A 26050-nucleotide genomic window follows, 5' to 3' on the forward strand; every position below is an offset into this window, starting at 1 on the left:
AGGAACAGCCTCGGACTTTGTGCTGAGCAGCCATCTCTGCCTTGCCTGGCTTGACTGGCACAGGGAGCCCTGGCTGGAGGAGGCAGGACAGAGGAAGGTCAGAATCGTGGACACGGGCTAGAGGAGGGCAGAATCTTTCCTGTCTTTCCCGACACCATGGACAGCTCCCACTAACAAGGACACCTCTCCACCCTTGGGGCCTGGGACTCCTATGCCCCCTTCCTGTCACACTAGGATTTCATCTACCATTCTCTGATATTGAAGTTACACCCTGGTTCCAGCGTGGGGTGAGTCCTGCCTTAACCTGTTCCTCTTTTCATATCTTAGGATGCCCTATGTGGGAGCTTCTTCGCTGCCCCCCATCCTCCAACCAATCTTATTCTCGTTCCTTTCAAATCTAAATCCAAAGATGCCTTCTTCCCAGCCCTGCTTCTGCTTCTTACCTTGCCTGCCAAGTTATTTAAAATCTTAACTTTTTCTCAAATCTAGAAAATGTGGGGTGATGATAGTATCTGCTTCCTGGAGATATTCTAAGCAGCAAATGAATGAGTATGTGTAAAGTCTTTAGAGCCTGCCTGGCCCATAGTATTTACCACCTGATTGCTGTTGGCTGCGGTAATCAGTATTCTCATAGCTCCCTCAGTTGTGACTTTACAGGAAGTGATAAGTGCTCACTTTTCCTGGAGCTTGGAGAGGCAAAGTGGAGGGAGAAGGCAGCCTCTGTTCCCTTTCTGCTCCACCGTTCTTCTGGCTTTCCTCCCTTCCCCCACTCAGGTTCAGCGATGCAGGAGAGGAGGATATGGCTGTTTCATTCCTGTTAGGGAGTGGCATTGACCATTGTACTAATAGTTCTGTCCTGCACCAGGGCACCCCGCCTGCTCAGTCCCACAAGAAAGACTGAGGAGGATTGGGTTTCCTCCTTAGGGAGCACTACCATATGCCATGGAGAAGGCAATGGCACCCCATTCCAGTACTCTTGCCTGGAAAATCCCATGGATGGAGGAGCCTGGTAGGCTGTAGTCCATGGCATCGCTAAGAGTCGGACACGACGGAGCGACTTCACTTTCACTTTTCACTTTCATGCATTGGAGAAGGAAATGGCAACCCACTCCAGTGTTCTTGCCTGGAGAATCCCAGGGACAGGGGAGCCTAGTGGGCTTCCGTCTATGGGGTCACACAGAGTCGGACACGACTCAAGTGACTTAGCAGCAGCAACCATATGCCTACTGTGTGGGGCCGAGCCCTTCCCCCTCTGCTCTTTCTTGCTCATCCCCACCAGTTACTAAAAAGCTAGATGTGTCTCTCTGGGGCAGAGTCCATGCCAGAAGCTTAAGGTCGTGGATGTAAACATTGGGGATTGAGATCGAAAAACGGGGACAGATGTGGAGGCACATCCAAAGTTCCCGACCACTGCTTGCTTGTTGGGGAAAACAAATCTCATTTTCATTTTCTTTGGGGCACTCCAGCCTTTAATGGAGGAGCTCCTGCCTCTGTCCTAGGGCTCATCACCTTGTCCAGGCCCCGGTTAAAAACTGAATCTCACTGTAACAGTGAGAGGGGAGGGAAAACTTTGGAGCAACTTTGGAAGTGAGTATGGGTGTGCCTGGTGAGGAAATGGGCTGTGAGAGGCAAGGAGTTGGGAGGGAGACGGGTCACAGAGTCAGGGAACCTGGACCTGGGCCAGGGCCTCAGTGCTGGAGGGAGGGAGCCTCCAGTGCCTGGCTGTGGCATGAACTTTGCTTCCCTTTCCTCCCCAGCCATCTCCCCTGCAGCACAAGGATGCTTCCCCAACTGCTACCTACTGGGGGCCTTCTTTACCCTGGTGGTTGGAGGCAGGTGGTCCTGCCTCACTCCCACCAACCCTAATTCAGGGAGCAGAGGATCCCTCCCACCTCTGGCTTCCCTGCAATCTCCACACTTAGCTTGGACTGGTCTGGAGGCCTCTTTCAGCTGGCCAGGGGCTCTCTCCAGGGCCAGTACTAGGGGGAGGGGAAGACTCTCTTAGGTCCTTCTGCCTTCCTCCCCTAAATAGTTACTGGCCGTGAAAGCTGATCGGATACCAGCAAACTGATCCCAGGACCAATAGCTCCTCTGGACATGACCCTTCTGGAAGGTTCCGTGGGGGTGGAGGACCTTGTGCTCCTGGAACCCCTGGAGCAGGAGTCTCTGATCAGGAACCTCCAGCTGCGCTATGAAAAGAAGGAGATTTATGTGAGTGCCCATGGGTGCCCCTGGCTGTGGATGTGTGGCCAGAGAGTTCTCGGGCCTTTCCCAGACCCACCCTGGCTCACTCTGTCATTTCCCACAACTCCAGACCTACATTGGGAACGTGTTGGTCTCAGTGAATCCCTACCAACAACTGCCCATCTATGACCTGGAGTTTGTTGCCAAATACCGGGACTATACCTTCTACGAGCTGAAGCCCCATATGTGAGTAGAGGGACCAAGGGAAGGTGACAGGGCCCAGCTTGTCATGATGAGACATCCTCATTTCCTCTATCCTTTCTCCTGAAGGAGGCTCTCCAGCTGTCCCTTCCTCCCTTGGCCTTTTGGAGGCCCCTTACTAGGCCTGTTGTTTGCCATGGTCTGGTCCAAGTGGGGAGGGCGAATGAGTCTGGGGATCGAGTGAAAGACGGTGTCTTGAACTGACCCCACACTAGTCATCACCCACTTCCTCCCTGCAAGCTATGCACTGGCAAATATGGCATACCAGTCACTGAGGGACCGGGACCGAGACCAGTGTATCCTCATTACCGGCGAGAGTGGAGCTGGGAAGACGGGTGAGGCGCCGGGTGAGGGGGGCGGGGAAGCCATGGGGTTGCTGCTGGAACTGCCCCCTTGTCTCTCTCCAAGACAGAGCCAGTCCTGCCCCCAACCCCTGAAATTCCTTCCTGGGTTTTTCTGAGTGGTGTGAGGTGCTGCAATGAGGGAGATTAAGGGCAGCGGTGGGGATCCACACGGGGGTTTCTCTTGCAGAGGCTAGTAAGCTAGTGATGTCTTACGTGGCTGCTGTCTGTGGGAAAGGGGAGCAGGTGAGCTCTGTGAAGGAGCAACTACTTCAGTCAAACCCGGTGCTGGAGGGTAAGGAGTCCAGTCTCTGTCCTCTCCACCCCACCGCCACCCTACCATCCCCCGTGTTCCCGAGATCACTGTTCGTGTTCAGCCTGAAAAATCTGAGACTGCCCTGATGGCTGGAGGACCTTCCCCCTTCCTGTCCCTGGGGTCCTTCTTCTGCCCTCAGCCACCTAACTCCTTCTCCCCGCATCTCCACAGCTTTTGGCAATGCCAAGACCATTCGCAATAACAACTCCTCTAGATTTGTGAGTGAACATCTCCTTGGCCTTGGATGAGAGGGTGTGGGGTCTTGAGAGGGAGGAACATGGCCCAGATGCCTCCTGGACAGGATGACAAGGAAAGGTAGAAGCCAAGTCTCTCTCTCTCTCTGCTCTCTGAAGGGAAAATACATGGATATTGAGTTTGACTTCAAGGGATCCCCCCTCGGTGGCGTCATCACAAACTGTACGTGTCTCCCGTCCCACTTACCCCCTCTCCCGCATGCCCCATGGTGTCCCTTTCTGCTAATCTACTGCTGTAGGAAGGAGGAAAGTTAGACTAACAGGCTTCCTAACCACTGGGAACACCAGGGATTAGGATGGAATTAGAGGGAAGTTGTAGTACCTCCCAGATCCTCAGAACATTATTTTCTTATTTTCTGTCAGATCTGCTTGAGAAATCCCGTGTGGTGAAGCAGCTTGAAGGAGAAAGAAACTTCCACATCTTCTATCAGCTCCTGGCGGGAGCAGACGCACAGCTACTGAGTACGTGCCAGCACCCGACATGCAGCAGAACATCCTCAGCCTGCATTCAAGCCCCAGAACCCCTGGCCCCTCTGGATCCCTAAAGCCATCTTCCCTTGACTCTCAGGGCAGTCCTACCCTGATTCTTACCCACCCACTGTTGGGAACAAATCCCTTGACTTCTGTGTTCTCTTCCTTTTCTGGGGTTTTAGTCTAGGAATAAGCCGTCTTACCTCTTCGCCACTCTTACTTCTCTGAACTGCCTTGATTCCTTTTTCCCCAATTCAGTTCAGTTACTCAGTAGTGCCTGACTCTTTGCCACCCCATGGACTGCAGCACTCCAGGTTTTCCTATCATTCCTTCACCAACTCCCAGAGCTTGCTCAAACTCATGTCCATGAAGTTGGTGATGCCATTCAACCATCCCATTCTCTGTCATCCCCTTTTCCTCCTGCCTTCAATCTTCAGCATCAGGGTCTTTTCTAGAGAATCAGTTCTTTGCAAGAGATGGCCAAAGTATTGGAATTTCAGCTTCAGCATCAGTCCTTCCAAAGAATATGCAGGACTGATTTCCTTTAGGATTGACTGTTTTCATCTCCTTGAAGTCCAAGGTACTCTCAAGAGTGTTCTCCAACATCATAGTTCAAAAGCATCAATTCTTTGGCGCTCGGCTTTCTTTATAGTCCAACTCTCCCATCCATACATAACTACTGGAAAAACCATAGCTTTAACTAGACGGACATTTGTTGGCAAAGTAATGTCTCTGCTTTTTAATATACTGTCTAGGTTGGTCATAGCTTTTCTTCCAAGGAGCAAGCATCTTTTTATTTCATGGCCGCAGTCACCATTCACAGTGATTTTAGAGCCCCCCAAAATAAAGTCTCTCACTATTTCCATTGTTTCCCCATCTATTTGCCTTAAAGTGATGGGACTGGATGCCATGATCTTAGTTTTCTGAATGTTGAGTTTTAGGCCAACTTTTTCACTCTCCTCTTTCACTTTCATCAAGACACTCTTTAGTTCTTCTTCACTTTCTGCCATAAGGATGGTGTCATCTATCTGAGGTTATTGACATTTCTCCCAGAAATCTTGATTCCAGCTTGTGCTTCATCCAGTCTGGCATTGTGCATGATGTACTCTGCATATAGTTAAATAAACAGGGTGACAATATACAGCTTTGATATACTCCTTTCCTGATTTGCAACCAGTCTGTTTTAATTGTTCTAACTGTTAGAACTGTTGCTCCTTGACCTGCATACAGATTTCTCAGGAGTCAGGTAAGGTGGTCTGGTATTCCCATCTCTTGAAGAATTTTCTGCACTTTGTTGTGATCCACACAGTCAAAGGCTTTGGCTTAGAAAATAAAGCAGAAGTAGATGTTTTTCTGGAACTCTCTTGCTTTTCGATGATCCAGCAGATGTTGGCAATTTGATCTCTGGTTCCTCAGCCTTTTCTAAATTCAGCTTGAACATCTGGAAGTTCATGATTCACGTACTGTTGAAGCCTGGCTTGGAGAATTTTGGATGTTACTTTGCTAGCGTGTGAGATGAGTGCAATTGTGTGGTAGTTTGAATATTCTTTGGCATTGCCTTTGTTTGCAATTGGAGTGAAAACTGACCTTTTCCAGTCATGTGGCCACTGCTGAGTTTTCCAAATTTGCTGGCATATTGAGTGAAGCACTTTCACAGCATCGTCTTTTAGGATTTGAAATAGCTGAACTGGAATTCCATCACCTCCACTAGCTTTGTTTGTAGTGATGCTTCCTAAGGCCCTCTTGACTTCACATTCCAGGATGTCTGCCTCTAGGTGAGTGATTACACCATCGTGGTTATCTGGGTCATGAAGATCTTTTTTGTATAGTTCTTCTGTGTATTCTTGCCACCTCTTAGTATCTTCTGCTTCTGTTAGGTCCATATCATTTCTGTCCTTTATTGTGCCCATCTTTGCATGAAATGTTCCCTTGGTATCTCTAATTTTCTCAAAGAGATATCTAGTCTTCCCTATTCCATTGTTTTCCTCTACTGCTTTGCACTGATCACTGAGGAAGGCTTTCTGAGCTCTCCTTGCTATTGTTTGGAACTCTGCATTCAAAGGGGTATATCTTTCCTTTTCTCCTTTGCCTTTAGCATCTCTTCTTTTCTCAGCTATTTGTAAGGCCTCCTCAGAAAAGCATTTTGCCTTTTTGCATTTGTTTTTCTTGGGGGCGGTCTTGATCACTGCCTCCTATACAATGTCACGAACCTCCATTCATAGTTCTTCAGGGATTCTGTCTATCAGATCTAATCCTTTGAATCTATTTGTCACTTCCACTGCATAATCATAAGGGATTTTATTTAGGTCATACCTGAATGGTCTAGTGGTTTCCCCTACTTTCTTCAATATAAGTCTGAATTTGGCAATAAGAAGTTCATGATCTGAGCCACAGTCAGCTCCCAGTCTTGTTTTTGCTGACTGTATAGAGCTTCTCCATCTTTGGCTGCAAAGAATATAATCAATCTGATTTCGGTATTGACCATCTGGTGGTGTCCATGTGTAGAGTCTTCTCTTGTGTTGTTGGAAGAGGGTGTTTTCTATGACCAGTGATTTCTCTTGGCAAAACTCTGTTAGCCTTTGCCCTGCTTCATTCTGTACTCCAAGGCCAAATTTGCTTGTTACTCCAGGTGTTTCTTGGCTTCCTAGTTTTGCATTCCAGTCCCCTATAATGAAAAGAACATCTTTTTTGGGTGTTAGTTCTAGAAAGTCTTCATAGAACCATTCAACTTCAGCTTCTTCAGCGTTACTGGGCATAGACTTGGATTACTGTGATATCAATGGTTTGCCTTGGAAATGAACAGAGGTCATTCTGTTGTTTTTGAGATTGAACCCAAGAACTGCATTTCAGACTCTTTTGTTGACTATGAGGGCTACTCCATTTCTTCTAAGAGATTCTTGCCCACAGTAGTAGATATAATGGTCATCTGAGTTAAATTCGCCCATTCCAGTCCATTTTAGTTCACTGATTCATAAAAATGTTAATGTTCACTCTTGCCATCTCCTGTTTGACCACTTCTAATTTACCTTGATTCATGGACCTAACATTTCAGATTTCTATGCAATATTCCTCTTTACAGCATTGGACTTTACTTCTATCACCAGTCACATCAACAACTGGGTGTTGTTTTTGTTTTGGGTCCATCTCTTCATTCTTTCTGGAGTTATTTCTCCACTCTTTTCCAGTAGCATATTGAGCACCTACCGACCTGGGGAGTTCATCTTTCAGTTTCGTATCTTTTTGGCTTTTCATACTATTCATGGGGTTCTCAAAGCAAGAATGCTGAAGTTGTTTGCCATTCCCTTATCCAGTGGACCACATTTTGTCAGAACACTCCACCATGACCCGTCCTGGCTTCTTGGGTTGTGCTAGTGGTAAAGAACCCGCCTGCCAATGCAGGAGATGCAAAAGACAGAGGTTCAGTCCCTGGGTCAGGAAGATTCCCTGGAGAAGGAAATGAAAATCCACTCCAGTGTTCTTGCCTGGGAAATTGCATGGACAGAGGAGCCCAGCAGGCTACAATCCAAGGGGTCTGCAGAGAGTCAGACATGATTTAGCGACTAAATCTCCTCTTTTCCCCCAAGCTGGCTTCAAAAACAGAACACTTATTTCCATCTGCCATGCTTTTCTACCTTTAATTCAAGGGACTTTATCCATAGCTCAACAGGAGATTGGACAGGATGTTACAAGTATTCAAGGACTTCCAATGAGCTCTAGTTGAAGTTGTTTTGGGTCTATATCTGTCTCACTCATGATCTTGTCCTTGGTTTTTTCTTCTGTGGAGGTTCCATTCATTCATTCATCAAACACCTCTTGAACATCTACTATGCTTGAATATCCTGCTAGCTTCTAAGGATACAGAGTTGAGTAAGACATGGACCTTGTCCTTGAAGAAGTCTTCTTCTAGGGGTGGCACATATGTGAGCAGATACATCACAGTGCAGTGTGACTGTTGCCAATATGCTGTGCAGTTGGCTATAGGTGCAGAAGTCATGGAGCACCATGATTTTTCTTAGGGAAGAGACCGTCTCAGCCTGATGCTGGCTGGGCCTTACTGCAGGGTCTGATGGGACTTTAAGCCCTGCCAGTTTCCTCTCTAAATCCCACCTCTGGCTGTGGGCACTGTGGATATCTGATGCCTAAGAACTTATGGCTTTGATTTCTTGTTATTCTGTGCTGGACTTGTGCCTGCCTCCTTTCACCCTCCTGGAGATCTCTATGGTTTAAGAACCCCCACAGGTATCATCTTCCCTCCTGGCTTAATAGTCTTGATTGTATTCAATTTGTATGAATCAGACACTGGAGTCTTGCTCTGGCTGATTCTTGCTCATTGGTTTGAGTCCGGATGGGGCCTCCCTTCCTGGTGTCATCATCCCAGGGCCTTTCTGACTCATTCTCCTTCCAGACACCCCTCTTTATCAGCCTCCTGTTTCAAAATTTTTGTCTCATGGGAAGCTGCCATTAAACTCTACTTTGACAGTCACTCTCTAATTCTCAGATCTTTTGAGTAACAGATAACTGATACTATTCAAGCTCTATGATTAACTCATTCCTTCCCATCTCAGTGAATGGCTTTGTCCATTCCCTTGAATCATTTTTTATAAGAAAGTTTTGTATGCCAGTCAGGCATGCAGAATATGAAGATGAAAAACACAATCCCAACACACAAGCTGTTCATTGGTAAGAGGAACAGGAAAAAAAACCCAAAACCTAATCCACGAGATGTAGTCTAGGGTAGGGATGCACCATGTGGAACACAGGAGAGCCATTTGGCTCAGCCCCAATCTGAGAAAACCTTCCAAAATGGGGTCTGGTTTGGGGAATACAGTGTTTGCCACTTGGTTGGTGTTTTGTGAACAAATAATGAATGCCCCAACCTGGGCAATGGGCAATGTGTGAAGGCTGGGGGTGGGTGGGAGATAGGTGCTCACCCTTCTTTCCTCGCTTTTGTTCTCCCAGAACCACTGAGAACTGAACAGCATGGAAGGATTGCTTTTCTGGTTTTATTGTTTAGAACCCTGAGGGTGGAGAGAAGAGTAGAATGAGGGTTTTCTTTCATAAAAGTTGGGGAAAACCTCAAGAATTATGAACACCACTTCCCTCGTAGCTCAGCTAGTAAAGAATCCGCCTGCAATGCAGGAGACCCTGGTTTGATCCCTGGTGTGGGAAGATCCCCTGGAGAAGGGAAAGGCTACCCACTCCAGTATTCTGGCCTGGAGAATTCCATGGACTGTATAGTCCATGGGATTGTGAAGAGTTGGACATGACTGAGTGACTTTCACTTGCAAACCCTAGATACAACTTAAAAAAGTAGTAGTCTATAATCATAAGAATTAATGATCCCAACACAAAGACTACACAGGAAGAATCTAAAACAAAAATGGCTCCTCTGAATAAATGAATGAACCAACCTAGAGCAAGGTCCATGAGGGTCAAGGTTGGAGGACTCAGAGAGCCCGTGTACTGACCCTTTACCCTCATGCTGGTCCTTGCAGAGGCCCTGAAGCTTGAGCGGGACACAGGTGGCTATGCCTACCTGAACCCGGACACGTCCAGGGTGGATGGCATGGATGATGATGCCAACTTCAAGGTCCTCCAGGTGGGTACCCAGGATGAGCCATTAGGCCATGCCCTGAGTCCAGGCTCTGGCTTTGGGAAGGGAGGCAGGCATTGGACTGGCATGAAGTTCAGCTTCCGATTCTCCTTTCTTCCCTAGAGTGCGATGACTGTGATTGGCTTCTCTGACGAGGAGATTCGACAGGTGCTAGAGGTAGCAGCCCTGGTGCTGAAGCTGGGGAACGTGGAACTGATCAACGAGTTCCAGGCCAATGGGGTGCCAGCAAGTGGCATCCGTGATGGGAGAGGTCTGTACCCAATCAGCTCCCTAAATCTCCTACTGCAATTTCTATTCTCCCACCGTCTTCAGCATAATAGACTTCACTCTGACTAAGTCCCCCTCTGCCCGCTCAGAAGTTCCTCCCCAAACATACTCATTCAGAATATCCTGTGAGACACATTGGAATGAAGTTGGATGTTCCATAGACCTTGGTTCTGGGACTCTCTGAATTCTCAGTGGATTCTTTGCAAAAATGGGGACAATAACACTCATTTCAGGAGATTCTCATATTAAAGGAGATGATACATGCAAAGTGTCAAGATCTCCCTTCTCTCCTCCTCCTCCCCAGATGTTCCTCCAAGGCCATATTCTGGATGGGCTGTAAGGACTTTCCCAGAAAGACTCGGGAACAGCAGGCCCCCAAGCAGTTTCATGTATCAACCCTCCCTCCTCCCCTGGGAGTAAACCCTCTCTCAGGCCATGTTGTATTTCCTCATCACTCCCAGGTGTTCAAGAAATTGGGGAATTGGTGGGTTTGAATTCAGTGGAACTAGAGAGAGCTTTGTGCTCAAGAACCATGGAAACAACCAAAGAAAAGGTGGTCACCACACTGAATGTCGTCCAGGTGAGGGTCTCTCAGGGAGGAGGCTGGGTTCTGAGTCTGTTCTACGGCTGTCACACTAACCAGCAGCCCCACCCTCCAGGCTCAGTATGCCCGGGATGCTCTGGCTAAGAACATCTACAGCCGCCTTTTCAACTGGTTAGTGAATCGAATCAATGAGAGTATCAAGGTGAGAGATTTCCCTCCTTCCTCAGTGATCTCCTCTGCCTGCCCTGTGCCTTGGGTTCTGAGATGAACAGAGGAAGAATGGTAGCCTGTTTTCTTTTATCCACTTATTTTTGAATCTGTGTTGTTTTGGAAATACATCTTTTTTTTTTTTTTTTTTTTAATTCAACTATCTGGATTCTCTATCAGCTGCCTGGTCTTTTCAGCTGCACAAAGATTCTGAGCCTCAGTTTCCTGATTTGGGAAACGAGACACTAACATTTACGTGTTTCCCAGGATTTAGTGAGGATCACTAAATTTAGTGCTTCCGTGGTAGCTCAGTCGGTAAAGAATCTGCCTGCAGTGCAGGAGACCTGGGTTTGATCCCCGGGTAGGGAAGATTCCCTGGAGAAAGAAATGGCAACTCACTCCAGTGTTCTTGCCTGGTAAATCCTACGGACAGAGGAGCCTAGCGGGCTACAGCCCACGGGGTCGCAAGAATCAGACACGACTTAGCAACTAAACCATCAGTGATGATCAGATAACTTTGTGTACGTGATTACCATATAATCCAGGAATTCTACTCCTAGGTATATATCCAAGAGAATGGAAAACATGTCCACATAAAAGCTTGTGCATGAATATTCATAGGGGTATTATTCATAATAGCCAAGAAGTGGACACAACCTAAATGCACATTGTTTATCCATCTGATGAATGGATAAACAAAATGTGGTGTATCCATACAGTGGTATATTATTTGGCTATAAAAAGGCATGAGGTACTGATACAAGCTCAACATAGATGAAGTTGGGAAACATGTTGAGTGAAAGAAGCCAGACCCAAAAAGCTACATTTTATGTGATTCCATTTATATAAAATGTCCAGAATAGGCAAATCCATAGGGATGGGGAGTAGGTCCATGGTTACCAGAGGAATAGGGAGTGACTGCCAATGGGTCCATGTACAGCATTTCATTTGGGGGTAATGAAAATACTCTGGAATTTAGCGGTGATGGTTGTACACTTTTTGAATATACTAACAAAAAGCAACCACATCACCAAATTGTGTACATTTAAAGGGTAAATTTTATGGTGTACAAATTAGGCCAAAATAGAGCTATTGTTTAAAAATTACATGTGAAAGTGCCATCAATTTAGAAACTATTACTGGAAGGCAGCAGGGTAAAATAGTATTTGAATCTAGATTTGGGCAAATGCTTAACTCTTTTGGCAGTTTTTTGTTTTTTTGGCTACACTGTGCAGCATGTGGGATTTTAGCCCCGCTGGTTCTCCCCTCCACCCTCCTGCCCCTGCGGGTATTGAACCTGCACGCCTTGCAGTGAAGCATGGAGTCTCAACCCCTGGACCAGGGAAGTCTCTTAGCTCTTTTGAAGTTGATTTTTTTCATCTGTAGAAAGGGAATCAACACACCTTATAGGGATATACAGATTAATGAAACAAGATCTTAGGATTTTTTTTTTTGGTAAAATGCTCTACACATATAAGGGATGGTTATTTTCCTGAGATTTTAATGTTTTTCTACGTTGTGCCATGGGAGCATTTTCCTGAAATCTATTTGCATCTTCCCTTCCCTCCTTTCCTCCCTCTTGGCTGGTTCTTCAGCCTATAGAGGAAGAGGGAGCATGAAATCACCCCAATTCCTCTCCAGCATGGTCAAGTTCACTCAAGTGCTGTCTGCCCCCTGCTTCACTCTCATCCATCCAGAGGGGCCTAGCCACATGTGCAGAGGGCTGGTCCTCAGATGTATCTTTTCCTCCTCTTCAGGTAGGTACTGGGGAGAAGAGGAAGGTCATGGGGGTTCTGGATATCTATGGCTTTGAAATATTAGAGGTGAGAGAGCTCCAGCAACCTTAGCACCCTGCTTCCTGGGGGTGAGGGGTGGCAAGCTCGAAGCGGGGTATGGGAGAGGGGAGGTCAGGCTGAAATGGAGGAAGTGTTTTGTGCTGAGCTGCTCTCTCTCTCTCTCTAACCTGTGTACCCACCTCAGGATAATAGCTTTGAGCAATTTGTGATCAACTACTGCAATGAGAAGCTACAGCAGGTGTTCATAGAGATGACACTGAAAGAGGAGCAAGAAGAATATAAGAGAGAGGTAAACGAAGCCTTCCTGCTTGCCTTTCTCTCAGATGATGTAAGGCATATGCCAGACCTTTTCCTCCTTTGTCACAATTTCCTCTCAATTGTCCCCAGATGGGAACACTAAGGACAGAAAGTTTCCCTTGCACAGCTGAATATGCCAGCACTACCAAGAAGCCCTAACTCTCTGCTCTCCACCCCCAGTTCCCCATCCTTCCACCACAGGCCGGGCGAGGAAGGGGGCAGATTGATGGAAGGGTGTCGGGGGTAGGTGGGAGTGGGAAAGAGTCCTGACAGAAGTGAAGTGACAGCTGTGCTTGGCCCAGGGCGGACTGGGAGCCGCATTTAGAAGGGGCATTTTTCCTAGGCTTGCCACCCTACTCATCCCTTTTGGTGCCCTTCCCTGACATCAGAATCCTTTGTCTCCTCCAGGCTGGACTGATGTCGCTGTCGTCTTTTGTAGCACTCCGATCCCAGACTTCCTCATTATAAGTGCCCTGTGGCTCAAAATTTCCACACTCCTTCCCCTGCTCCCCATTTTTCTATGGCTAAGTGTTAGAAAAGCTCTCTGATGGAGCTAATTCACTCCAAGGTGTGAATGGCTGTGTCTCACTCATCAAAGCCCTCCCAGGGATGTTCCTTGTGAATTCAGGAACCTGCTGTGGCAGCATTTCAGGCAATGTGGTCACGACTCAAAGGTTTTTTTAACTTTTGTATGTTTTGACTTTAAGAACTTATATTATCAAGTAGATAAATCTCATCCATGCTTCCAGATTCAAAAAGCTTAAAAAGGTGTATAAAGAAGTCTTCCTCCCACCCCCTTTTAGTTCTCCCTCCCATCCAGAGGCAACTGAAGTCAGCCTCCTTCTGCAGCAAATCTGTAAATACATTTTCCCACAATATTTATTCAAGCGGCCACAAATACACTCCATTCTGCATCTTGCTTTTACCAGTTAACAAGAGACCTTTCTATATCAGTTCATAAAGATGCTTCTCTACAGCTGCCTAGGATTGTAAGGATATCCCCATTCATTTAACCAGTTGGGAGAGGTATTTGGGGGATGAAGCAGGAGGGCAACTTTAATTAATTCCACTCTGTATTCCCTAAAGACCTGTGAGGGAAGAAGAAGAGAAAGGCTTGTGTTCCCCAACCACACTTGGGAGTGGCCCAAACTGGGGAGGTCTGGCCCTTGGGTGGTCAGGACCTGTCTGTAGGCCTGAGGCCCAGCAAATCTCTAAATGACTGATTCCTGGTCTTTTGGTCCTCTGCTTCTATACCATTCTTGCTTTTTAAGAAACAAATTATACAGCCCCAATGTATCATGTGGGTCAGTGGTTGTGAAAGTGTAGTCCTGAGCCAGGAGCAGCAGTGGCCCCTGGGTACATATGAGAAAGACAAGTTCACAGGTCCTGTCCCAGGCTTGCCAAGTCAGAAACTGGGGCTGAGACCCAGAAGCCTGTGTTTTAACAAGCCCTCTCAGTGACTTGAACACTTGAGTTTCACTGATGCAGGTCTTTGAAGATGTGTCAAATCAGCTTTGTTGTTTGATAATAAGCCTTTGGTTTACTTAAGTGCTTTTGTTCTATGGTTTGTTGCCAGAGTGGTATGGCGATTTGCTCTTCCACATACTCAGGGATCCTTTCCCCCTTCCACAGTAGGGTGATTCCTGTCCCAGTTTTTACCTAACATATTACTCTTCCCTTCCCAACCTACAGCACCCCCGGGGCTCTCTACACTGTCTCACCCCCTCTCACAACTGCTCTGGGTCCTCCCAGACATCTGTCCACCCACCCCACAAATTCTCCATCAACCCTGGAGGGGTGAGGGTATAATAGAAACCACACCAAGGACCCTCTGAACTATAGGGCTTTCTGATGGTCCTTGGTGGGGTGGATGAAAGGGGGCCTGGTTCTGGTGGGGTCTTTGAAGTCTCATCTTGGACCTGCTGCATGTAATTTTTCATGTCTCCCCTTGCCAGGGCATACCGTGGGTGAAGGTGGAATACTTTGATAATGGCATTATCTGTAACCTCATTGAGCATGTAAGTTCTTCTCTTATCTCTGGGACCTCCTGCTCCAGACTGCTTGAACACCCTTCCCCTGTCTCTCTCTCCCCCTCCCACCCTACTTGATAAGGATGGTAAGGAAGGCAAAGGATGAGGGGGCAGAGGGGCGGCAGTGAGGTGTAGACATCTTGAAGGGCAAGGTCTAGGTTGGGCTGTTTTTGTTCCCCTGGCCAGAATCAGCGAGGCATCCTGGCCATGCTGGATGAGGAGTGCCTGCGGCCTGGGGTGGTCAGTGACTCCACCTTCCTAGCAAAGCTGAACCAGCTCTTCTCCAAGCACAGCCACTATGAGAGCAAAGTCACCCAGAATGCCCAGCGCCAGTATGACCACAGCATGGGCCTCAGCTGCTTCCGCATCTGCCACTATGCAGGCAAGGTGATGTGATGGGCCTGGATGGTGAAGATTAGGGTCTGGGCACAGACTGAAGACAATGGGGGAGGCACTGGGGGAAGATGGGAACCAGGAACACTTCACAGTGAGACTGGGAGAGCCAAGTGCATGACAGACAGTATGGCGGATGCTCCAGACCAAGTGCTGTTCCTGTACAGGTGACCTACAATGTGAACAGCTTCATTGACAAGAACAATGACCTACTCTTCCGAGACTTGTCCCAGGCCATGTGGAAGGCCCGGCACCCGCTCCTTCGGTCCTTGTTTCCTGAGGGTGATCCAAAACAGGCATCTCTCAAACGCCCCCCAACTGCTGGGGCCCAGTTCAAGAGTTCTGTGACCACTCTCATGAAGAACCTATATTCCAAGAACCCCAACTACATCAGGTGACATGCTGGGCACATAGGGGAACATGCTGATTTGTGATGACATGAACAGGGTCCATGCATGGTAGAACATGTCCATGCGGGGAGGGGGCTCCCTGGAATAAGGGTGCCAGAAACCCTTTCCTCATAGAAAACAGAGCCCACTGAGCAGCCACATGTCCTGTAAGGGGGAGAGCAGGGTGGTCAGGTAGTGACCATGCTCTAGTGAGTGAAACTGGGAAGGGTAGTGTACCTGCTTTCTCTGGAATTTTTCAGCTAAGGACTGTGGGCTTCCCAGGTGGCACTAGTGGTAAAGTACCCACCTGCCAATGCAGGAGATGAAAGAAATGTGGGTTCGATCCCTAGGTCAGGAAGATCCCTGGAGAAGGGCATGGCAACCCACTCCAGTATTCTTGCCTGGAGAATCCCATGGACAGAGGAGGCTGGTGGGCCACAGTCCATGGGGTTGCAAAGAGTCAGACATGACTGAAGCAACATAGCACAAGCACAAGGGGTGTAGAGACTAGGATGGGCGACACTAGCAAGGGTGAAGCTCCTGAAGCCTGGGCCTTGCCCTACCTCTCATCAGGTGTATAAAGCCCAATGAGCATCAGCAGCGAGGTCACTTCTCTTTTGAGCTGGTAAGTGTCCAGGCTCAGTACCTGGGGCTGCTGGAGAATGTGCGGGTGCGACGGGCAGGCTACGCCTACCGCCAGGCCTACGGGTCCTTCCTGGAAAGGTACCGATTGCTGAGCCGGAGCACTTGGCCACGCTGGAATGGTGGAGACCAGTAAGATTCAGTGGGAGACTGGGGGGCAGGGAGGGGCAGTGCAAGGAACCTGTGGGGAGGAGACCCCTCAGGCGGTACCATGGGCATCACTGGAGTTTGGTGAATGGCTACTGGGGGACATGAATTGAATGATGGCTTTTCAGAGGCTCTGAAGTCTATTGAGCCCTGAGCTCTTCTCCCCTCTTAGAAGAGGTAGAGGAAAACTGGGAGAGGCCCCTCCCCTGGGATGCCCCTGGACAGCTTTCTTCACCTGACTCGGCAGGGAGGGGGTCGAGAAGGTCCTGGGGGAGCTGAGCATGTCCTCAGAGGAGCTGGCCTTTGGGAAGACAAAGATCTTCATCAGAAGCCCCAAGACTGTGAGTTGCAGGGGGCACTTGTGTTTGGTGGGGCTGGACGGTGGAAGAGTTGGAGAGCCCACCTGAGTGAGAGGCTGGGTGAGGGGAGCTTCTAGAACCTGGAAAGGATAGTGTGTGAGGACGTCTTTCTGCAGGGGTTGTATCCCTGGGAACTGACCCCTTGGGGCCCCAGCCCACCTGCCCTGGGCCCCGGAAGTTAGGTGTGCTTGCCTTGCTGGTCTGAGCACCTCTACCTGAAGCAGGGCTCCTCGAGAGTCATTAGTCTGAGTGTCCAAGTCCTAGTGCAGTGCCTGCTCAAGAGTTAGGGCTCATGGATGTGTGGATAATTAAATGAATGGTTGCATAGATGAGGAAACTAAGAGGACAAAGTAATGATTAAATAAAACACTGACAGGGAAGCCATTGGTGCCATGGGTTCCCCCCAGGCCAGCCTCTCTGTGCCCCTCTGCACCCCTCTACAGCTTTTCTACTTGGAAGAGCAGAGGCGCCTTCGACTCCAGCAGTTGGCCACGCTCATACAGAAGACATACCGAGGCTGGCGCTGCCGCACCCACTACCAGCTGATGCGCAAGAGTCAGATCGTCATATCCTCTTGGTTTCGGGGCAACATGGTACCAGTTATCCCTGAAGTTCTATCCCCCTCACTCTGATATGAGAGCAGGAAGTAGAGAGGTGGTTCGGGAGGTGGAGCTTCTCTAACAGGCTTATTGTTTCTACAGCAAAAGAAACACTACAGGAAGATGAAGGCATCAGCGTTGTTGATCCAGGCTTTTGTGAGAGGGTGGAAGGTAATAGGGAGGGGAGAGGAGTTTCATCCCCACACGTGGCTCCTTGTGCCAGCTGCTGCTGGGGTGGGGGGAAGAATGTGTGTGTGCCAAGTCACTGAGTCATGTTCGACTCTTTAAGACCTTATGGACTCTAGCCCACCAGGCTCCTCTGTCCATGGGGATTCTCCGGGTAAGCATACTCAAGTGGGTTGCCATGCCCTTCTCCAGGGGATCTTCCCTACCCAGGGGCTGAAACCACAACATCTCCTGCATTGGCAGGTGGGCACCCCGGGAAGCCCAGGGGTGGCAGGGGAAGAGTAGCAGAGAGCAGGTCCTGCCCGAATCCAGGACACATCTCTGTGTGACCGCACGTCTGTGTCTGGGCGTGTTTCTGGGTCTACTCTGTGTGTGTCCAGGAGCGTGGATGCATCTTGGGGAGATCTGAACACATACCTGGGTGTGTTTCTGACTTAGCTCTGCCTTCTGCTCTGAGTGTCCTCCTGGTTGCCCACTTGTCTGACTTCACTCTCTCCCTCCAGTTAGAGTCTCAGCTCTTTACCTTACTCTGTTCTTTGTGTGATTGAAGAATAGAACCTCTTCTCAGCCTGTCTTCTATCTTCCAGGTAGAACTTACTATCTTTACTTTGGCTCCTTTCTTGTTTGTCCTTGCCAGGCCCGAAAGAATTATCGAAAGTACTTCCGATCAGGGGCTGCCCTCATCTTGTCAAATTTCATCTACAAGAGCATGGTAAGTGGTGGGGGCTGAGGAAGGAAACAGGGCATTGAGGAGGGAGGGACAGGCTGGGGAAGAGGAAGTGTGTGGGGCTCAAGATGAGGTAATCTGAAGCTTTCCCCAAGAGCCTCCTCTGTCTGCTGCTGCTGCTGCTGCTGTTTAGTCGCTAAGTCCTGTCTGACTCTTTGCAACCCCATGGACTATACCCCACTAGGCTCCTCTGTCCATGGGATTTCCCAGGCAAGATTACTGGAGTGGGTTGTTATTTCCTTCTCCAGGGGATCTTCCTGACCCAGGGATAGAACCTGAGTCTCCTGCTTGGCAGGTGGATTCTTTACCACTGAGCCACCTGGGAAGCCCTTCAGCTCTGTCTGTGAGGGGATAGGGCTGTAGGAGGAGGACCCCAGTGCTCAGGACCCAGGAATAGAATCAGAGCATGTTTTGGCGTGAATGGACACTGCAGCAACCTGTGGCAGGAAGGGGTCCCAGCACATCCACTGACTAGTCCATAGTGAACAGGCTGGAGAAGAGACTGGGGCGGGGTGGTTAATGAGAGTTGAAGAGTCTGAGCCTCATGGAAGAGCAGAGAGAAGACACACACAGGGTTAAGTAACCCAACCTCCCGAAATTCACTTTAGGGTTGAGGGGGTGATGGTGGAGGAATGGTATCTTCCTTCTATCTCTTCGGACACTGTAGCAGGTGAAGCTGGAAGTGAACCTCAGGAAAGATCTTGATTCAAGAAGACTCAGGTCAGGGTGAGCAGGAAGAAGTCAGGAGCAGGCCTGGAGGTTCAAACTATGAACAGTTTCCAGTGAGAGGAAAATGGGGACAGAGAGGGGTGATTGCCAGAGACATATCTCCAATAGTGATGGTGCTTCTGAGAAGTGTTGGAGGGAAACCAGACGGGGGGAGCAGGACTTCCAGTGAGACCTTGGGAAATACCAGAGAGAAGAGCAGGCAATTTTGGACAGAGGGCTGGAGTGACTCTGAACGGACCTCGGTTGCTTTGATCATTGTCGGTTGTTAGGACCCTTACTGGCTTTGCTCACAGAGACTTGAGATGCAGTCACTGGTGCTCCTCTCTGTTCCCTTGGCTGAGTTGAGGGATCAGGGCTCTGGGCCTCCTCCTCACCTCCCTGAGTCTTCAGTGTGTCCTCCACCCTCTCTCAGGGAAGCTCCGTCGTCTTCCTCCTGGGCCTCTTCCGTTGCCGGGCTCTCCTCAGGCAGGCTCCAGTGTGTCTGCCTCACCAGAGTACGTGCTTTCCTGCTGCACACCTGAGCCTGTAATCTGATTTTGCTCTTATCACCTGACTGACCTCTCATCTACCTTCACTCTCACCTGTGTATTATCAGGCATCTGCAGAATGTCACCACAGGAGCTGCTGGGTTTAAACCAGCATTTCAATAAATCAAACCCACTATGGAAGTCTGCTCGCAGGGGGCCACTGGGCACTGATTGCCCCAGTGTTTCTGACTAGGCCATTCATTACCTTGCCTATACTTACCTACTTAGCCAATGCTACTAATGTTAATACCTATTTTTTTTGATCACTTAACTATGAGCTAAGCCCTTTACAAGCATTAACTTGAATGATTTCAACAACCCTGTGAGGTAGGTCCTCACCTTTCCCCCATTTTATTCTATTTTTAATTAATTTATTGAACATTTTTTTTTTAAAAAAGCACAAAAACCTTACATACTAAAATTGTACGTATCAAGTATTGGTCCAATCTTATATCAATCTATTTACAATTAAACAGCACCTGAAGATCCCCTGGAGAAGGGAAAGGCTACCCACTCCAGTATTCTGGTCTGGAGAATTCCATGGACTGTATAGTCCATGGGGTCGGAGAGAGTCAGAAATGACCGACCGACTTTCACTTTCAGTTGGTTTTCTCACCTAGGTTAGTTAAATTGGCCCAGAGAATTTTTATTCAAAGTATGCATGCTAAGTCACTTCAGTAGTGCCCTACTCTTTACATCCCTACGGACTGTAGCCCGCCAGGCTCCTCTGTCCATAGGATTCTCCAGGCAAGAATACTGGAGTGGGTTGCCGTGCCCTCCTCCAGGGGATCTTCCTGACCCAGGGATTGAACCTGTATCTCTTATGTTTCCTGAATTGGCAGGTGGGTTCTTACCACTAGTGCCACCTGGGAAGCCCATTCAAAGTATACGTTCCTTTAAAATAAACCCATTTTATTGTTAAAAACTAAGGCCCAGAGAGGGGGCTACCCTCATAGCTCAGTCAGTTAAAAAACTGCTTGCAATGCAGAAGATCTGGGTTCGATCCCTGGGTTGGGGAGATCCCCTGTAGAAGGAAATGGCAACCCACTCCAGTATTCTTGCCTGGAGAATCGCATGGACAGAGAAGCCTGGCAGGTCACAGTCCATGGGGTCGCAAGAGTTCAACATGACTTAGCGACTAAACGAAGAGGCCCTGAGAGGTTGAATAACTTGTAGGCATTTCACAGCTGTGTGTGGTAAGAGCTGGGATATCAACTATTTGATTCTAGTTAACCACCACCTATGCCTTCCTCCCTTTGCACCCCCACCACACACAAAGAGGCCAGGGTGACCCAGGCATCCATGACTCTGGGTAGACCTGGGGGCAAAAGAGACACATAGGGAAAAGTGGAACTTTCTAGATTTAAGAAAATGAAAAGAGAAACCTCAGAAGCTCCCCACCAATTGGTGTATGGAGGATTATAGGAGATGCTTAGGAATGTTTATTGAGTTAAATCAAACCAGGCCAAGGACTAGAGCTTCAGGGTAATTAGACTAAGCCCACTAGATCTTGGTAGTGGAAGATACAAAGAGCTTGGATGGTTCCTGAAGAGTTGTAGAAATATTACTCTGCCTTTTTCTATTTTTGTGTTTTACCCTAATGTCTCAATAGAAAGCTTTCATAAAAATTCCAAAAATTTGGAATTGTTCAAGATCAAGTCATTTTCTATACCTTCAATAATTCTATCCCATAAACAAACAAGGTGTTAGGTATTGCCTGGGATGTAAAGACTTAAGAGTCCTGGTTCTAGCTTGGGGGAGACTAAACAGTCAGATGCCATGGATGAAACTTGATTGGATCCTGGATCAGGAAAAATAAAAGCAAAGTCAAAGAGGATACTTTTAGAGCTTATAAAGGACATGAGAAGAGATTTGCGTATGTATTGCTGTTGGGTGAGTGTATTTAATTAATGTTAATATCCTAAGGTGTGGTAATGGACTTATAATTGTGTAGGAAAATATTCTGGTTCTTGGACAGTATGTGCTTAAGTTTCAGGAGAAAATGTCATGATAACTGTGACCTACTTTAGGATGCTATAGTAGCCAAGATTTGTACATATGTGTGTATTTATATATTTATGTGCATTTGAATATAAGTGTGTGTTAGAGTGCAAAGATAGGGTAAGGTACTAGCAGTAGGTGAATTTAGGTAAGAAGTATATATTATTCAGATGCTCACTGTAATCTTTTTTCAACTTTCATGCAAATTAAAAAATTTTCAAAATAGGAAAATAAATTGTATTACATTTGAAAAATTAAACAAATTAAAATGTAAACTCTTAAGTCAGATTATGTCACTCTTCTCCTAAAACTCTCTAATGGTGTACTGTTTCACTCCACATAAAAGCCAGATTCGCTACCACAGCCTACATGTAAGGCCCTTTATGACCTGTCTTTGGCCAACCAATTTTCTGATCTTCTCTCCTCTCACTCAGCTTAGGCCAGTCACACTGGCTTTCCTTCTGTGTCTGGAATATGCTACCTCTCATTCCTGTCTCAGGTCTGCTTTTGTTGTATCAGAGCGCACAGAATTCTTTAATGTTATGGTCTGTGTTTATTTGCTTGTGGGCTGTCTCCTTCTCCAGTCTCAGTAGGACATAAACTCAGTGAGAAGAGACTCTGTTTACTCTGTTGACTGCCATGTTCCCATACTTAGAACAGTATCAGCACAGATCAGATTCTCAATGATGTTGAATGGTGAAAACACCCAGGACCTGGGATCCTGACTCCCAAAGACTTGCTCTATAGAAGAGGGGGAAGATTGCCATGCAAATAACAGTAGCACAAAACCCAGAAGTATAGACAAAGTACTGCTGCTACTGCTGCTAAGTCGCTTCAGTCATGTCCGACTCTGTGCGACCCCAGAGATGGCAGCCCACCAGGCTCCCCCGTCTCTGGGATTCTCCAGGCAAGAACACTGGAGTGGGTTGCCATTTCCTTCTCCAATGCATGAAAGTGAAAAGTGAAAGTGAAGTCACTCAGTCGTGTCTGACTCTTATCGACCCCATGGACTGCAGCCTACCAGGCTCCTCCTTCCATGGGATTTTCCAGGCAACAGTACTGGAGTGGGGTGCCATTGCCTTCAAAGGGACTTCAAAGGAGAGACACCCTGGTCTGGGGAATGTGGGAGGGCTTTGAGCTCCATCTCCATCCTTATCAAAGGATAAGTAGAATCTGGGTTGGCAGAGTTGAGCTGAGAGCAGCATTAGCTAAGGCAGAGAGTGGTAATACATGGGCTGGGCAGAGGGCAGGGCAAGGAGTCCAGTCTGGTTAGTGTGCCAGGGTAACACAGGGGATCCCATGACATGAGGTTGGACTATGAGTAGAGGACTTTCAACAGTGTCCTAGAGGCAATGCAACCAGCACACTGCCAGGTTGCAGTGTTGGGCTTGACTGAGCAGAGAGGAGGGAAGATTTGGTACCTGTCCAATAGCTAACACAGTGGGGCAGCCACCTGTAAACAGTTAAGAGTCTTGAGAATAGGAAACTGCAGGAGCAAGATATTAAGGCCAGTTTTCATATTGGCTCCTCCTACCTCACTGAAATGGTTAGAAGGTATCTGCTTGGATATAATCCATCTCTCCCTTCCATCTCCCATTCATGCTCTTACTGCCCAGCCTCAAGCCTACATTCATACTGAAAGAGGGGGGGAGTGGACTCACTTCCACCTCCTCAGCTCCACTTGTTGCTTCTCCCTGTGGTGGCCTTCCTCATTGAAGGGGCAGGATCTGGGTGCAAGTTTGCCTGTCAGGAGGTCTTCTCATCATCCCACTCCCAACCCCCTTGCTCCCAACCCAGGTACAGAAATTCCTACTGGGGCTGAAGAACGATCTGCCCTCTCCCAGCATCTTGGACACAAAGTGGCCATCTGCTCCTTACAAGTACTTCAGCACAGCCAACCGCGAGCTCCAGAGGCTCTTCCACCAATGGAAGGCGAGTGGGGCCTGGGCAGCTCTCCTGGGCCCGGGCAGCTCTTCTCTTCATTTGTCTGTTTTCTTTTCTCCTTCCTCTGATTTTCCTCTTCTGCCTCCCTCTTCCACTCCAAAAATTTTTTTTGTTTATGGTGGTAACACACAAAATTTACCACTTTAACCAATAAAAAATTTCTTTTGCTCACACCCCACAGCATGTGGGATCTTAGTTTCCTGACCAGGAATCCAACCAGGGCCTCTTGCATTGGAAGGTGGAGTCAACTACTGGACCACCAGGGAAGTCCCCATTTTAACCATTTTAAAATATACAGTTCAGTGGCATTACGGGCATTCACATTGTTGTGTGACCATCACCACCATCCATCTCCATACTTTTTTTTCATCATCTCAGACTGAAACTCTGTACATATTAAGGAAAAACCCTCTGTTTCTCCATTCCCTCAGTCCCTGGAACCCATCATCTACTCTTTGTCTCTATGAATTTGACTATTCTAGGTACTTCATATACGTGAAATCATACCACATTTGTCCTTTCATCTGGCTTATTTCATTAGCACAGTGTTCTATTCAGGAATACTTTGGCGCTCCTGTCTGGGACTATGCCTTAGGCTGTGCGCTGGGTGCACCGCCCTCCTGGGGCTTGAATGTGATAGTTTCCATTCCCTCCCCCAGCACCCCACAGCTCCCCCTCCCCAGTGCTCCTCCAGCTCTCTCCAAAGTGTCTGCTCCCTGTCCTTTCAACTCTGTCTCTTTCCAGTCCCTGCCCCTCTCCTTACATGTCTCTCAGTGTTCTCTCCACCTCACACCCCAGCCCTGCTCTCTGCCTCTATGACCTTAGCTCCTTCCCCTCCCCCATCACAGTGCAAGAAATTCCGGGATCAGCTGTCCCCGAAGCAGGTAGAGGTCCTGAGGGAGAAGCTCTGTGCCAGCGAGCTGTTCAAGGGCAAAAAGGCTTCATACCCCCAGAGGTGAGGACCTCCCAGACCCTGTGCAGCTTCATCAAGAACAAAAAGAAGCTTCCCCAGGAAGGATAATGCTGTAGTCCTCAAACTTCAGTATACATCGGAGTCACCTGGTAGGCTGGATAATAGCCAGATGGCTGCGTGCCCTCCTCAGAGTTTCTGATTTAGGAGGTCTATGGCGGGGCCCGAGAATTTGCCTTTCTAACCCGATTCTAGGAGATGCTGATTTTGGTCCTGGATCACATCTAAGAATCACTGAGACAGAGGATACGGTGGAAGATGGGGGATGGAGATGGGAGGACTGCGATGGGAACCCCGTGGGGGAGGTGCAAGGACCTTGGGGTCCGAGGTAAGGACCTTGTCTCCACTGCGTGCTTTCTGTGTGTTCTCAGTGTCCCCATTCCATTTCATGGTGACTACATCGGGCTGCAAAGAAACCCCAAGCTACAGAAGCTGAAGGGTGGGGAAGAAGGGCCTATTTTGATGGCTGAGACTGTGGTGAAGGTCAATCGTGGCAACGCCAAGGTGAAGGCCCACACCTGGACCCCCACCCCCCAGCCTGATCCAGAGCCCTGGCTGGTCGCCAGAAGGGTGAGGACTAATCGCCACCTTCCCTCACCTTTTCCTCTTCTGTCCCTAGACTTCCTCTCGAATCCTCCTCCTGACTAAGGGGCATGTGATCATCACAGACATGAAGAATCCTCAGGCCAAGACTGTCATCCCACTAAACAGTTTGGCTGGGGTGTCGGTCACCAGCTTCAAGGATGGGCTTTTTAGCTTGCATCTGAGCGAGGTATCAGAGCTGGATGGGGGCAGAGCCCAGCCAGGAGAAGGCAGTGGGCACAACAGGGCCCAGCCGGGCTGGAGGCGAGGGGGACCAGACCTCTCACTCCCGGCCTTTGATATCTCCCAGGCTGCTCCTAGGAGAAAAAATGAATCCCTTCCCTGCTGTTTCTCCCCTCCCTAAGATCTCCTCAGTGGGCTCCAAGGGGGAATTCCTGCTCGTCAGTGAGCATGTGATTGAACTGCTGACCAAAATATGCCGGGCTACACTGGATGCCACGCGGATGCAGCTTCCAGTCACCGTGACTGAGGAGTAAGGCCGTGAGCCGGGGGTGAGGGATGGCTTGGGGCAGACGACCAAGCTGCTAGTCACTGTGACCGGGAAAATTTGTCCTGTCAGAAAGTGAAGCGTACTGTGTCAGGTCAGGGCCACCCAAGTTCTCTGTGGCCTCGAGTCTGCTGGCATAGGGGGCTGGGGAGTAGGAGGGGGGAATGTACTTGCCTCAAGCAGGGGAGGGGAAGCCACTGTGAAAATACAGGAGTAGGGGTGAGGGGATGAGGGCGCTAGCTTTGCCTTTCTATCTGTTCCTGCTCCAGGTTCTCAGTGAAGTTCAAGGAGGGCAGCTTGACGGTCAAGGTCATCCAGGGCCCTGGGCGTGGTGGGACTGGCAAGCTGAGCTTCAAGAAGAAGGGGAGTCGTTGCCTGGAGGTGACTGTACAATGAGGAGGTGCAGCAGTTTCTTCCTCCTGGACGGGCACCGGCCCCACCCCCACCTGCCCACCTTTGTGGGGGATCTCGAGTCTGAACCCCCTGATAGGCTGTGGGGTCGGAGATTGAAGAACCCTTGAAGAGGAACTTGCTTCTCCCAAACCTTTCCAGAACTCTCTCCAAAGTTAGCTTCCTCCTACCCTCGGCCTCTTTGCCCACTAATAATATGACAAGAGACTTTGCCAATGTTTGATCATGTGGGTGGGTCCCTATTCCCCCATCCTTTCACCAGCTTGTACTTAGACCCTCTGCCCCCTCCCTTTCCTTTACTGGGGCTCCTTGGAGCCAGATAATGCAGACAATAAGAATGAAAAAGAAGGGAAA

The 26050-nt window shown here is 48.6% G+C and overlaps 1 protein-coding gene across 1 annotated transcript; it reads left to right on the top strand.

Moving 5' to 3' along the window:
• Positions 1-26050, top strand: MYO1A (myosin IA). The gene is made up of 28 exons (XM_086400466.1): positions 1-287; positions 2033-2211; positions 2315-2430; positions 2686-2780; positions 2977-3081; positions 3274-3320; positions 3456-3519; positions 3720-3818; positions 9323-9426; positions 9544-9691; positions 10170-10288; positions 10368-10454; positions 12217-12282; positions 12440-12544; positions 14508-14570; positions 14769-14969; positions 15143-15369; positions 15938-16138; positions 16401-16494; positions 16956-17105; positions 17214-17282; positions 17935-18009; positions 23079-23213; positions 24074-24180; positions 24567-24699; positions 24815-24967; positions 25143-25270; positions 25555-26050. Exons 2-28 carry the CDS (start codon positions 2098-2100, stop codon positions 25679-25681), a joined length of 3132 nt encoding a protein of 1043 aa, XP_086256592.1. The 5' UTR covers positions 1-287; positions 2033-2097; the 3' UTR covers positions 25682-26050.

This window comes from Bos grunniens, chromosome 5, assembly GCF_055505025.1.
Source record: "Bos grunniens cultivar Pamir isolate PY7600 chromosome 5, Bosgru_T2T1.0, whole genome shotgun sequence".
Lineage (NCBI taxonomy): Eukaryota > Metazoa > Chordata > Mammalia > Artiodactyla > Bovidae > Bos > Bos grunniens.

Excerpts from the sequence above, each read along its gene's own strand:
- MYO1A (XM_086400466.1), top strand. The coding sequence starts at position 2,098 with ATGACCCTTCTGGAAGGTTCCGTGGGGGTGGAGGACCTTGTGCTCCTG. Across the intron at positions 12,545-14,507 it reads AAGAAGAATATAAGAGAGAG|GGCATACCGTGGGTGAAGGT; the intron begins GTAAACGAAGCC and ends TCCCCTTGCCAG. Across the intron at positions 15,370-15,937 it reads AAGAACCCCAACTACATCAG|GTGTATAAAGCCCAATGAGC; the intron begins GTGACATGCTGG and ends ACCTCTCATCAG.